The following is a 14,574-nucleotide window of genomic DNA, read 5'->3' as shown; positions in this document are numbered from 1 at the left end:
ACTCCCTGGAAAAGACCAATGTTGGGAAAGATGGAGGGCACTAGGAGAAGGGGACGACAGAGGACGAGATGGTTGGACAGTGTTCTCGAAGCTACGAACATGAGTTTGACCAAACTGCGGGAGGCAGTGGAAGACAGGAGTGCCTGGCGTGCTCTGGTCCACGGGGTCACGAAGAGTCGGACACGACTAAATGACTAAACAACAACAAAAAATTGAGGGCAAGTTCCTTTTGCTTCCCTTTATTTTCATGTTCCCACACAGCACCAACTTGACTGACATTACGGTAGCATTCTATTTTCAAGGCTGATATCTATGTGGGTAGTATAATCGTGATCACAAGCTGAACATGAGTCAACAGTGCAGTATACAGTAGCTCCTTTTTTAAAAGCCTGTGCAATATTGGACTGCATTAACAGAAGCCTAGTGCCCAAATCTGGAGGTGAAAAAGTTCTATCAGGATGCGGCAGAGGGAGAGATTAGAAGCAGGGGTATTCTGTTGGCTCTACTGAGAAACCAGATGTGTTTTGGCTCTTCCTCAACTCTTACCTAGCAGTAGCCATTCCACAGGCTACCTGAAGTGCTTCTAGCCCACCAAGTTACTGGTATTTTAAGAACTGGCAACTGCACTAACTTTTTTTGTCCTCCTTCCCCCTTTTGTGTCGTGTCTTAAAAATGGCAATCTTGAGAGCAGGTACTGGTGTGTTTTACTGACTTATAAAGCTGGTCTAGCAATCCACTTGATTGTGTGTCAGGCCACAGGTGGAATACTAGTTCTGGGCCTCACATTTTAAGGACACTGACATGAGTGTCTCCAGGGAAGAGTGAAGTGCCTGGGAACCAAGTCATGATTGAAAGAGCTGGGAGCAGGTTACTGGAAGATGTGATAGCAATCCTCAGTGGTCTGAAGAGCTCTCATGTGGCAGATGGAACCGGCTTGTTGCTCCAGAGCATGGGACTAGAACTGTTGGCTTAAACGTTACAAGAAATTTCCTAATAGCAAATGCTGATGAACAGTGGAACAGTCACATACTGAAGGAAGTCAGTATGTGTGTATGTACGTAGATTATTATGATGGCATAGTTTTCTTTGTAGGCATGTGTTGTTTTGCTTTGTTTTTGTTTTTCTTTTGGATTTTATGTTTGTAATTTTTGTTGTAATTTTGCATTGAAAATTAAAATTAAAAAAAGAACAGTGGAATAGGCAGCCTCAGGAGGTTTTGGGCTCTCCCTTGCTTGGAGGTATTTAAGCAGAGGCCATCTACCTGTTAAAATGTTGCAATTTACACCCTGGATTGCGATTAGATGACTTCCTAGGCTCCCTTCCAACTACCAGCACTGCCCAGGCTGCTTGGAAAGCCTCTATTTTAGCTATTTAAGCCAGGCATGGCCAAACTTGGTCCTCCAGCTGTTTTGGGATGACAACTCCCATCATCCCTAGCTAACAGGACCAGTGGTCAGGGACGGTGGGAATTGTAGTCCCAAAACAGTTGGAGGGCCAAGTTTGGCCATCCCAGTGTAACCTAAGAGAAGATACACAGTCTCTGATATTTAAGATCTAAAGAACCACAGGTAGTTCTGCGTGCCTTAAGAAAAAAATTTTTGTATCAGACCACTATGGAAACCACAGGGGCCTTTCAGAATCTTGTTTGAAACATAGCTCGGCCCTGCTATTTTAAGAGGCGGAGGAATCCTATGGCATGCCCAAGCTCTCCTGGGTGAGCTTATTAATAGCTTTTCGGATCCCCCCTATGCATTTCAACAGTGAGCAGATGCCTTGGGGGGTGGGGAATCAGTTGGCTACAGTTTAGGAAACACTAATGAAATTAACATTCTGTATTCTGTTCCTTTTCTCTGAACTAGCCACCCTGCTGTCAAAAGTTTTTAGCTTTGCTTGTTATGAAGGTGTGCCAATCCTGTGGTTACTTTGGTTGCCTTTTTCTGCACCTTTTCCAGTTATGGGCTTCTTTGTGAAAAACGAAGTACAGGTACCATAATAGTATTTCACAGACTGCCAATGGAAATATTTCTCACTGCAGGCATGAACGACTGCCTGTTGGGCCCCGGGTGCCCCACAAACGTTTGCCTGTACCTGTTGGTGATACAGAGTCAGACTCCGGGTCCCTCTAGCTCAGTGCTGCCTACACTGATGGGCAGTGGCTGCCCAGGGTTTCAGGCAGGGCGCTTGGAGAGATTCTAGTCCTCATGGCTCTGATCAAAAGGGCCGAAGTAAATCGGAACCTGGGAAGCCGCCTTATGCAGACTCTTGAGTCTCCCCCCAAGCGCCGTACTGTCCACACTGACTGACAGCAGTGGCTCTTCAGGATTGCAGGCACAACAGCGACCCCGCCCTGCCCGAGGAGCCCCACTGCAGAGCGGCTTCCCGGGGCGAAGGCGCGCAGCGGTGACGTTTTACTTCCGGCGCGGAAAAGAGGATTGTGGGAAAGGAAAAAAGATGGCGTCTACCAAGAGGGTGCTGTATGTGGGTGAGTGAGAGCGCGGGAGGCGGGGGGAAAGGGGCGGCGGCGGGAAAGGGGGAAGGGAATGGCCACCCCCGGAACCCCCGACTTAAGCGCGTGGCCTTCGTGCGTCTTTCAGGCGGGCTGGCGGAGGAGGTGGACGAGCGAGTGCTCCACGCAGCCTTCATCCCTTTCGGCGACATCACGGATATCCAGATCCCCTTGGACTACGAAACGGGTGAGGAGGAGGAAGCGGGGGGCGCTTGGCTCCGTAGCTACAGCCGCAGCAGCCTCGGGCGGCCTTCTAGAGGTTTTGGACTACAACTCCCATCAGCCCCGGTCCAAAACCTGTGGAGGGAGGAGTTCGAGGCGTTGGGGAAGACTTGAGCTGGAGGGCTGGATTTTTCTCCTGCATCTTGAGCCGAGAGAGGATTTATGCAGGTGGTAACTTTGCCATGCATGGCGTACGGGGATCTTCTCTGCTGCAGGGCTAATGCTGAAGGTGCAGGAGCTCTATCATGGCCACCCTCTGCATTCAGTGATTCCTGTTGCTTTGAAAGGCGTTTCCTTCCGACGTGGAATATGTTTCTTCCCCAAATCCCTGCTTGCCCCCTGCAAGTGGGTTTGAAAATGGGCCCTGTGTGTTAGGGTGGGCAGGATGCAAGAGAGGACTGAGATCCTGCACCTTGAACAGTTGTGTAAAAAGAGGGGAAACCACACCTAGCATGAGAAGCCGTGCCTGTTGAAATGGCTCTGTTTGCACAACTCAAGATGCTGGAGGCCTGTCCTCTCTTGCATTTTCCTACTGGAGGTCTACCCATGGACAGGAGTGATGCTTTGGATTCCTAATGAAATACTTGAATTTTTAGGCCACCACATTACATTTGATATTGTATGCCTTAGGTCAGGCACCCCCAAACTTCGGCCCTCCAGATGTTTTGGCCTACAACTCCCATGATCCCTAGCTAACAGGACCAGTGGTTGGGGAAGATGGGAGTTGTAGTCCAAAACATCTGGAGGGCCGAAGTTTGGGGATGCCTGCCTTAGTAGGAGACTCTAATAGCAGGTGGCTCAGATGCTAAGACTTTTTCCAAACTGTGTCAGAGCTGAGGTATCCTTAGGTTTAGTCTTGGCAGCATAACATACTTGTTCTCAAATGAGGCTCATGAGCTGCAGCTGCTCATCATAACTCCTGGATGACCCATCAAGTTATTTGGCTTTTTAGCTTCTGGTGCATGAGCTCCATAAACTTTTCCCCCATAAATGAAATATGAAAAAGAGTGTGCCCAATGTTTTGCACCATCTATAATAATTTCACTCCGCAGTGTTTGTTAATTATTTAATTATGTTGTTGTTCTGTTCCAGTTATTTCGATCTTAGATTAGTTCAAACCCAGCCAGATGGGTGGAGTATAAATAAATTATTATAGTTTAGCTCTGTATTCTTACTTCAGCATGATGCAGATTGGTTTTAGATCTGTACTGACAAAAAACAGAGCTTCTAATGGAGAACTTTTAGGCCAAGATCTTTGTGGCTTCTTGCTTCCTATATTCTCTGAGAAAAAACAGCATCTAGGTGGTAGAATGAAAATAAATTTCTGAGCACTTTACTCCTGTTCACTAAATGGTCTGCTAGTAACATGCCATAAATCAATTGGACGGGGCTTCTGAAATGTTAGTGTGAGACATTTTGCTTCTCTTTGCAATCTTGTGTTGATGTATCTTGTCTGCCTTGGAGCCTTGGAGTGCTAACTTTTCTCTTGTATTTCTGCAGAAAAGCATCGAGGTTTTGCTTTCATTGAATTTGAGCTGGCTGAGGTGAGGAATAGCAGAGGGAGGGTTTTGAGGTGGATTTTCAGATTTGTTGAAGTTTTCCTCATCCATTTCCCTCACATTTGCTGAACTGCTGGTGGGGAGGGTAAAAAAGGGTGCTGACTTGGGTAGTGGCTGGGTTTCATCAAAGAAGGAAGGGTTGGCCATTATATAATCAATACTTTTGAGGGCAGGGGAAACTTACTGATTTTCCAGGAATATTTTTATAGTTGCTTGAATAATTAAAATTGAATGAGCAGTAGAGAGTAAATGTAAATGTATCTTGGGTCAGAAAGCTGTGTTTGAAGGCACCCTTAGGATTACAGTGGAACAGAAGCTTGTATTGCTTAACCATGCAGAATCATGACTCTTCCTCATTACATTCCTGCTGCTCCAGTTAAATTTCAGAGCATGTGACTGTTGAAACTGTGAATGGGAAGAATTGATTGTAGGCTGGTGTTCAAAAGTGTATTTCTGTCTTTGTAAGCCTGTAGCGATAATGTGCCTGACTGTCTGCTGCTTCTTGTGGGTCCTAGGAACAATTTCTCTTTCACACTTAATACTTCTTGGCATAGGGACACCAAGCTGGAGTGAACTAGGTGAGCAAGTAAGCACATAGTAAAATCTGTATTTTTCCTTTTAGGATGCTGCAGCTGCCATTGACAACATGGTAAATTGATCTTACTTACTTTTCTGGAAAGTTCAAATGATGCCCCTGCTCTGAATTCCATTTCATGGGAAGAAAGCAGCCCAGACACCTTGGGCCTCCCTTCTGGGGTGCTTTGAACACAGCCTCCTCATGCAAAAAATATTAGTTTCAGGTGGCCTTTGAGAACTAAGAATTGAAAGATCTGTTATCTCCTTGCTATGCATTGGCCTGATTCATACAACACTAAACTAGTGTTACAGAAAGCATTGGGCTCATGTGACCAATGCTCTCTGCTTTCCTCCCCTCCCCCTGAACTGCCAGGAAGGAAAATTCTATGCTGTTTTTAATGATTAATTTATATAAGGTAAAGGGGCCCCTGACCATTAGGTCCAGTCGTGTCCGACTCTGGGGTTGCGGCGCTCATCTCGCTCTATAGGCCGAGGGAGCCGGCGTTTGTCCGCAGACAGCTTCCGGGTCATGTGGCCAGCATGACAAAGCTGCTTCTGGCGAACCAGAGCAGCACACGGAAACGCCGTTTACCTTCCCGCCGGCGCAGTCCCTATTTATCTACTTGCACTTTGATGTGCTTTCGAACTGCTAGGTTGGCAGGAGCTGGGACCGAGCAACGGGAGCTCACTCCGTTGCAGGGATTCAAACCGCCAACCTTCTGATCAGCAAGCCCTAGACTCTGTGGTTTAACCCACAGCGCCACCTGGGTCCCTACAATTTATATATATACCACTTAATTGGCAAAGTGACTTCTTTGTCACCCAGCGGGTGTGATCTTGGGCTAGTTGCTCCCTCTTAGCCCAGTCTACCTCACAGGGTAGTTGCAAGTATAAAATGAAGGGGTGTTGCTCTGAACTCTGGCAGAAGGGTGGGATAAAAGTATGTCATTAAATAATACTGTCCCCCTATCTAGAATGAATCTGAGCTCTTTGGGAGGACTATTCGAGTCAACCTGGCCAAGCCGATGAGGATTAAAGAAGGATCCTCCCGCCCAGGTGAGGCATGGAACTGAGATTGGTGCCACAAGCCGATAGTCTCAGCTATTGTGTGTGAGGAAGCAATTGTATTTTACCTTGATGGCAAAAAGATCAATACTAGATTCTTTTTTTCTCAAGAACAGCTTCTGTTTCTCTTTGACAGTTTGGTCAGATGATGACTGGCTGAAGAAATTTTCAGGAAAGACACTGGAGGAGAATGTGGAGGAAGAAGGGGCAGAGCCTGCTCGATCAGAGGCACAGGAGGTACACAGGCATTATCTTGGCTTGTGGGTGGGAGCATGCAGCACTCTGTAGATGCAACATCTTTTGGGGGACATAACCATTGACCACATCTACACAGGGGACTTGTTACTAGTAATCTGTTGCACTTGCTGAGCACTTTCATGTCCCCCTTAAGTTGCAGAGTACCCCAAGTGCAGCCTGCACAGCCTCTTTGCCTACATGCACATTGGATGGTATACAGTTGCCTGACAACTGAGTGCAGTTTGGAGGCATGGCATGCTCTGGTTCCACATCACACACACCTTAAGAGGGGTTTCTTTGCTTTCAGAGATGACAAAATTCACTTAGAGATCACAGCGGTAGCAATAATAATACATTTATAAAGTGCTTTGAAGTATCTAGTTCCTTCCTATACATTATCACAGTAATCCTTACAATAATCCTGTTCAGGCTGGTCACGTAGAGATACAGTGGTGCCTCGCAAGACGAATTTAATTTGTTCTGCGAGTCAATTCGTTTTGTGAAAAATTCGTCTTGCGAATCGCGGTTTCCCATAGGAATGCATTGAAATTTCTTTTTTTGCCCATAGGAACGCATTAAGTAAATTTCGATGCATTCCTATGGGAAACTGCGATTCGCAAGATGAATTTTTCGCAAAACGAATTCGTCTTGCGAGTCACCATCAGATCTTGCGAAAAATTTCTTGCAGGGCATTCGTCTTGTGAGGTACCATTGTAGTGGCTTTGCTGAGGTCGCTTTCAAACTCATGGTTGAGGTGAGACTAGGGTTTTGGCCTTGGAAAAAGCTCTGTGTTTCTTCTAGGGTGAACCACCAGCAAAAAAATCAAGGGCAAACCCCCAGGTTTACATGGATATCAAGATTGGAAACAAGCCTGCTGGTCGATTGAACATCCTGTTGCGATCAGATATTGTACCTATGACCACCGGTAAGAAAAGGCTCCTTTTTGTACAGTGGCAGGTTGAAAACCCCACATTTCCCCCCGTAGTATTTCAGATCAATTGCCTAGATCCGCCTCGCTCTGCTTTTTGAAGATGGAGGACAACATTTCAGCACCTCACCCGTTCTCTTAAGAATTCCCATAGATGGCAGGCACTTGCTGATATCCAATGTTCATTGCATTCATAGTGGACCCATTGATTTCAGTGGGTCTACTCTGAGTGTGACTATCATTAGATGTTACTTCAGAGCTGCTGTGTGACATTTGTAAGCTTCCTTTGGCCCTGAAGATTTGAACTCATTTCAAGTAGTTACATGTTCTCTAGCATTGTTTCTTCTATTCTGGGTTGCAAATCCCTCTGCTTTCCCAGTTGAGCACAAGATTGAGTCAAAACAGAATCATTTTGTCTTTTCCTGCTTATCCATTAATGTTCTGCCATTTCTGAAGCAGCAGACTTACTCCCTTATCTTCTTCCTTGCTCTGAAGTGAGCTAAAGAAGCCCCTCTCCTTTACTGTGTTCTGCATCCTCTGCAAACATGGGAAAAGGCCATTTTACTTGTCTCTTTTTCTCCTGTAGTGGAAGTACTGGCGTTGTTTATTTCTGCATATATTAGATACCAGTGCTTTGTTTTTAATTTTTAGAATTCAGTTGGTATCATTTTTAAATTATCAGTATAGTCAGGGCTTTTTTTCAGTTGGAACTAAGCAGAACTCAGTTCTGGCCCCTCTCAGTTGGGTGCCATTGCCATTATCTGAGAATAAGGGAGGTGTTCATGGTGAGTTCAGACACCCTTTTTTTTCTAGAAAAATAGCACTGAGTATAGTAGAATTATTCTAAAGAAGACTGAAGAGGCTGAACTATTACCTCATTCAGCTACATTTTGTTGTATGAAATGAGGCTGTCTTTGTAGCTGTCATTAGGCCTGGGCGATATATTGATATATTGCCCAGGACCGGTATGAGGAGTAGACTGCGAATGTGGTTTCACTCGGTGGTATATCGCTAGTGAAACCTCCACTGCTCCCTTGTCCCTCCAGCACCCAGCACAATGAGGGGGAAACAAGCTGCAGCTGGCCACTGGAGGAAGAGCAACTCAGAGCTGTGGCGCGTTCACCAGTGTGAAACTGCCATCGTGGCCTGCCCCTTATGCCAACACAGAGGGAGAACCAAGCTGCATCAGCCAGGTCCTGATACAGCTTGTTCCTCCCTCTGAGTCTTTGTTTGGCTGACAAGTGTGTGGCTGCCTTCGCCACAGCCAAGCAGTTTTAGAGAGCCCCCAACCTGCCAATGGCTCGTGCGAGCCAACATCGGAGTGGGGGCTCCGTTAAACTGTAACCGCTCGCGGCTGAGGAAGCCTTGATCCTTCTGCTAGCATGCAAGCGGGATGATTTGGGCTCCTTCAGTTGGGGAGTGGGAGGCTTTGTGCTCCCTGGTTGAGGTGTGCAAATAAGCCCCCGTCCCTCCGGCATGCGCGCGTGCCAGATGGATGGGGATCTTGCTCAGCTGTGGGTCGAGAGTATTTGTGCTCCCTGGCTGAGAGGGCCGTGCCAGCAAAGGTGAAAGGGAGCCCTGACGATGGAGTCTGTCAGGTTCCGTCGCAGTGCTTCCTCCGTCTTTGGGCAAGGGAAGGGGCGAGCAAGCAGCCTCTTTCTCATGGGAAAAGGAGGGTGCTTGCACCCACACCCACACTCTTGCTGGCGAAGCTGAAGGATCTCTATTCTCAGGGATGCCTTCATCTTTGCTGGCAAGGAGAGGGCAAGCAAGCAACTTCTTTCTCCCAAGAAAAGGAGGCTGCTTGCCCGCCCCTCACACCTTGCTGGCAAAGGCGAAGGGAGCCTTGCAAACTGAGCCTGTCAGGCTCCATCACAGGGCTCCCTCCATCTTGGGGAGTGGAGGGCTAGCTTAGCTTGGTTGGGGGTGGGAGCCTCCATGCCCTCCAGCTGAGCAATGGGCTGGGGCCATCTGCTTTGGCCCTAACTTGCAAGGCGCTGAGGTGAAAGCACCTCAGCTTCCATGCAGTGAGAGCTGAAGTAGCCAATGCAGCACTTTTTAACTGTGATATTTGGCTGGTGATATGCCATGCTGTTGAAAACCTAATATTGCCCAGCCCTAGCTGCCATAAGCCCCTTCGTTGCCCTCCTTAATTTTGAACATTTCTGTTTTGACCCTCCTTGATTTCAGAGAACTTCCGCTGTCTGTGCACGCATGAAAAGGGCTTTGGCTTCAAAGGGAGCAGCTTCCATCGTGTCATCCCTCAGTTCATGTGCCAAGCGGGAGATTTTACCAACCACAATGGCACTGGGGGCAAATCTATCTACGGGAAGAAATTTGATGATGAAAACTTTATCCTGAAGCACACAGGGGCAGGTAAGTAACAGAGTTGCTGGTGGATTTATTTGCCCTCGAGTTGGTCAGGCAGTTTGGAGTCGAGGTTCTCTTGATCTTTTGACTTGAGCCTCCAGCTTTAATTGCTGTGTTGTTTTGAATTATTTTATTGTGTATTTTAATTATGGATGCTTATATTTTAATGTTAGCATAACTACTTTATAATTTGTAAATGACTTAGAAGCCTATTTTGGCACATGTATACATTAATGAATACTAATAATATCCAGCAGGTTTGTGCCAAGTCGGAGCATTCCCCAGAGTCTGCTCTGTGGTGGTGCAGGGATAGTTGGGGTGTTGTTATCCTCCTGCCTCTTCCCTTCACTCTAACCAGCCTCCACCATCAAACAGTCAAGTGGGCTTCCTAAGGCCATCTTGCCCAAGACACCCAGTCCCCCACTTCTCGCATTGAAGCGAGCTCTGCACAAGAGAATCCAGGTTCCTCAACACTGCTTACTGCAAATGAGGCAGTATTGTTTCTTTTACTTAGCTTTATTCTAAGAGTGTTTTGTTTTTACATAAGTTTCCAGGCAAAGAATTGAAGGAAGTGGGAGCTGTTAGATTTGGGGGATATATTGCAACAATGCAAAGTGTGAAACGTTTATATCTCCCAAATGGTGGTAGTTGGCTTTTTAAAAAAATATATAATTAAATGCAGGTTCAGAAAACGCTACTGGATCTTCTGGTCTGCCAAAGCTGGGGGTGCAGGAGTTCAGCCTCAACTCCTTGTCTTGTCGCTTGTTCCCCTTTCCTCAATTTGTTATAAACATGCACACACACAGAGATATTTTTTTTTATTCCAGATTTGGAGGACATTCTTAAAGGATGGTTTGTGTCTTTGTAGGCTTGCTGTCCATGGCCAATTCTGGCCCCAACACCAACGGCTCACAGTTCTTCATCACATGTGATAAGACTGACTGGCTGGATGGGAAGCACGTGGTCTTTGGAGAGGTGACGGAAGGGATGGATGTGGTGCGGCAGATCGAGGTTAGAAAGCCTAAGAGACTGAAATGTCCCAGCACATTATTTCTTCCTTTAACCTGACTTTAACACCTGGTCCCCTCTCTCTTTATTATAAAGGCCGAAGGCAGCAAAGATGGGAAACCAAAGCAAAAAGTTATCATCTCGGACTGTGGTGAATATGTGTGAATGTTTGTGCAAGCGGAAGTGAATTGGAAATCCCCAACAAAATGAGCAGAGCACCACATCACTCGATTACAAAAAGTGTATTTGTATGTCCTTATTGAGATCTGTCTATTCTAAAGAAATCTATTTTGTACAGAACTTTTCCTCCTATAAATAAATTATAGCTATTTTTTTTATACCTCGCCTTTTAAGAGTTTAGCTTTTTAAACTATATTGCCAGATCAGCCATGTTTGTCTTTCTGAACTACAATTAGAACTTTTTAGATTAAAACACTATAGACTTCTCTAACCAAACTCTTTCATCACAGGAAAAAGCCTTCCTGAGACATTGCAGGAATCTTCTGGACATTTTCAAGAGATTGAAAAGGTATTGTGGAGATTCTTTAGATCTAGGAAAACCTGGCTCAGGCCTGATACAGTTATCCGTAGTGAACTTCAAGAGATGTTTGAGGCCTTAACTTTAATATCCCAAATCTACAGTGAAGCTGTGGTTTGTCTTACCAGCCTAAGTCCTGTGCCCAGAAGATGCTAGCATGGCCACCTTGTCACCACTAAATATGGAGAGCTGGTGGTTACATTCATATACAATGTTAAACAATCTAGTGTTTGTTTTCTTATTTCAATTCATTTGTTGACTGATAAAAACATTCATAGGTGACACTGATTGTGTAGAAATCATTGTGAAATCACACTGAGAGGCTGCCTTCTGTGAATGGGTCTAATGGGTCTAAACTCACTATAGGTTAGCCATCCTAAAATAGCTCACTTAAAAGAGGTTTAGATCTACTTACGCGCCCAGTGGTTATCAGCCAGGGTAGAACTTCCATGTGCCAATGCAGCATACCCTTAAGTACCAGTTTCTTTCACCACATGGTGGGGTAAACTGCCACCACCATCTCCTTCCCAGCTCCCTGTCCAAGTTTTGATGAGCTCTTGCAAGAAGGGGTGTGGGTGGAAATTGGAGTAGCCAGAACACACATGGTTTCATTGTTCAAAAAAAAAAAAAGTAATCCAGACATGCTGTATATATCCACTAGAGAATCTGATTGGTAAAACCTTCTGAACAACCAAGGGAAAGGATTTTTTTTTTCACACAATGTATAATTATGGGATTCATTACCACAGGATGTTGTTACAGTCTCTACCATAAGTGGCTTAAAAAGAAGATTAAGACCTATCATCTTGGAATTTGTGCATCACTGATGGCTAAAAATGAAACTTGTGTCTAGAAGCAGCAATGTACCACTGAGGATCCGATTCAGGAACAGACAGGCATGGACTTTTGCTGTGATGGCTGTGAGATTCCAGGGAAGTGAACACTACACTTGAATGGGCCTATGGCCTAATCCAGCTGGGCTCTCCCTACTTAACATCTTATGCGTCACTGGAGCTGTAGCAGGCTATGCCAAAGGGAGTGAACTGAGGCCACAGACCCACAGGAATGGGTGTGGGCTGCCGTGCTTCTAATTGCTGGGGAGATGAACTGGCTCTTCAGGTGTATGAAAGGAGATACCCAACAGATCAAGCTGGAAATACTGAGGATTCTGCACAATCTTCTTGGCCTACAGAGAGATTGTGGTGTGGGAGTCACTGAATGAGCCTCTGCTTGGGGGTAGTGAGTAAGGGGGTGCTTTGGGGCGCTTGAGAGATGCACATAATTATTCTGAGCAAAGCTATGTGCAAGTTGCAAAATGGTTCCTTGTTCTCTTTAGGAAGGCAACAAGCAACCCTACTTGCTGCAGATATGCTGAGCAAGGCAGTCGGGAAAGCTGGGTGCTGAATCTAAAGGAAGACTTGCTGCAAAGAGGAAGGCCTGGGGCAAGGAAACTGCTCCATATGCTCTGTGCCCTTAATTATTTGCTCTACTTCAGGGAAGGGGGTGCAACTCTCACTTCTGCTTGGATGAAGCCCCCAAAGGGCACTGGACATAACTTTCTTCTGCATGTGGCCAACACCTTCCAGATTGATTATACAACCTGGTTCTAGCTTAAGGTGCACCTCCAGCAAAGAATGGAAACTGGCAGACCTAAAAATGCCCAGAGCCCTTTTTGGCTGTTAATCCAGGGTCAAGTGAATGCAGGGGGGGGGTGCCTGCTCTCTGGAAATGCCCCAGATGATTGAAACCCATTGGCTACATTATACACAAAGAGGAAGTGGGTGAGGAGAGCCACATTCTCTAGCTCATTTCACCAGAGGGACACTTCTTTGACCCCGGATAGGGTGGGTTAGGGTGTTCTATATTAAGGAAAACCTCATCCTCCACAGAGCCTTCCAAAAGGTCTCTTGTAGACCTTCCTTAATGTCACATGGGGAAAGGTCTGCTGAAGCAGAGGCCCTGGGTTTCGATGGGGTGCCACAGTCTCCCCTACATGGTGTCAGCCCCCCAATTGCCAGGATTGTTCCTTGCTTCTGGTCCTTCTCAAGTGGACATGGTTTGCATGGAAGCCTGAGATTTGGGACCCTCAGGGTTTCAAAGAAAGTGTGGCTGTCATGTGCAGAGCCCAAGAGAGAGCTGATAATGTGCAGGACTTGTGAAAAGCTCCAGCATCCCCAAAGGGCAAAGGCAACACTGCCCAGGTGTGTTCCTCTCTCTGGGCTGACCAACGCTTGCACATGCTGTTCTCTGCAAGATTTCGGGCTGACTTCTGTTTCAAAAGCCCTGAAAATGTCAGGGATAAAATAAAGTGTACAAACAGGGCATCCTGATTTGCATGCTTCTCTACCGTGGCTTTTTAAGTTTAATTTAATTTACAGTGCAGGAACTGGGCGGGGTTTTGGCACAGAATACAAAACAGGCCTATGCGTGCAGTCAGATCATGTTTTAGTTTGCTTGGCAAAGGTTCCTCTGTGGGGGATTGTTCAGTTTGTCGAGGATGTGAACCAACTGACCTTCAGCCAAACAGCCCGAGTCTGTGTCAGCTCAAGGTCAGGCGGGAAAAGCCGACTCCTTCACTTACTGCATAGTGGCAAGATTTTGGTCCCCTTCCTCTCCAACAGGTGCTTGGGGCCCGCGACTGCCAGGGCTTCCGTCCTGCCTCTTTCCTGCATGCAGCAGCAGTCCAATGTCCACCCCAGCATTAGTGGCAGCCACATGTCTTGACCACCATGTTGCGGTGTTTCTTGAGGATGACGTTGTTGTTGCTGTCATAATAGAGGACTGAGGTGGCGCTGAGCTTGGTGGGTGCACAGCAGGCCTTGGGGACTGTTTCAGGCTTCATCAGGTGAACCTGAAAATGGAGTTAAAGGGAGACGCAGTCATTGGAGCTCTCCATCGGAAATTGTCCGGCTTGATTGGAGCGTTGAGTAACCAGCCCCAGAGGTCCAAAGGCTGAATGTTCACACACCCAGCCTCCCCCCACCTAGCATCTTGATTTGGAGAAGGAAAAAACTTCAAAGCAGCACTTGTTTATACGGAGAAAAGGCATCAATTTCCATGAGTAGGTTATTTGTCCGCGTTGGCAAAAATATTTATTCAAAACCGTTTGGCAGCTTGAGTTGCAGTTTATGTTGGAGCCACTCTCAAGGCACCATCGCTGGAAGGCAACTATCGACGGGCTGGAAGTCAGATTGCAGCGGCTGTTGCTTCCACTGCACATCTACTTTTATCCCATTAATTTCAGCTGAAGGGGAGTGGGGGATTATCACGATGTCTTTCGAGGGATCACGATGCCCCTGGAACTGCCTCCCCACCCCAATGAAGTGAACAAGAAGCTCTTGCAACAGAGGGAAGAACTGATTGGAGAGCTGCTGCTTTGCAGGGAAAGATGGCCTCACGCTCAATTGCCTGTCTAAAGGCCCAATGTATGAGGTCTCCGGGGTTGCAGTGGGTCCCCGGATCAAGTGAACTCATTTCAGCTAGAAAACTATCTTTGTGCATGGGAAACAGCTTTTGTAGCTGGGGTAAGAGAGAGACAGTATCGCAAGCTTGCTCCCTCTGCCTC

General features: G+C 46.5%; 2 protein-coding genes across 2 annotated transcripts in view; one reads left to right on the top strand and one right to left on the bottom strand.

Annotated features, from left to right (window-relative positions):
* Positions 1-2,430: 2,430 nt before the first annotated feature.
* Positions 2,431-10,809, top strand: PPIE (peptidylprolyl isomerase E). Its single transcript, XM_088672224.1, has 10 exons — positions 2,431-2,482; positions 2,595-2,693; positions 4,229-4,272; positions 4,910-4,936; positions 5,838-5,919; positions 6,065-6,165; positions 6,967-7,090; positions 9,284-9,469; positions 10,332-10,474; positions 10,568-10,809. Exons 1-10 carry the CDS (start codon positions 2,452-2,454, stop codon positions 10,634-10,636), a joined length of 906 nt encoding a protein of 301 aa, XP_088528350.1. The 5' UTR covers positions 2,431-2,451; the 3' UTR covers positions 10,637-10,809.
* A 914-nt stretch (positions 10,810-11,723) lies between these two features.
* The window catches only part of LOC118086764 (bone morphogenetic protein 8B), a 29,553-nt gene continuing 26,702 nt past the window's right edge, over positions 11,724-14,574 (bottom strand). Inside the window, exon 7 of the mRNA XM_035118756.3 lies at positions 11,724-13,860. Coding sequence (XP_034974647.3) covers positions 13,711-13,860 — 150 coding nt within the window. The 3' untranslated portion in view covers positions 11,724-13,710. The remainder of the gene's footprint in view (positions 13,861-14,574) is intronic.

Source organism: Zootoca vivipara, chromosome 6 (genome assembly GCF_965207765.1).
Source record: "Zootoca vivipara chromosome 6, rZooViv2.hap1.1, whole genome shotgun sequence".
Lineage (NCBI taxonomy): Eukaryota > Metazoa > Chordata > Lepidosauria > Squamata > Lacertidae > Zootoca > Zootoca vivipara.
Note: the sequence above shows the minus strand (reverse complement) of the source record. Positions and strands in the feature narration are given on the sequence as shown.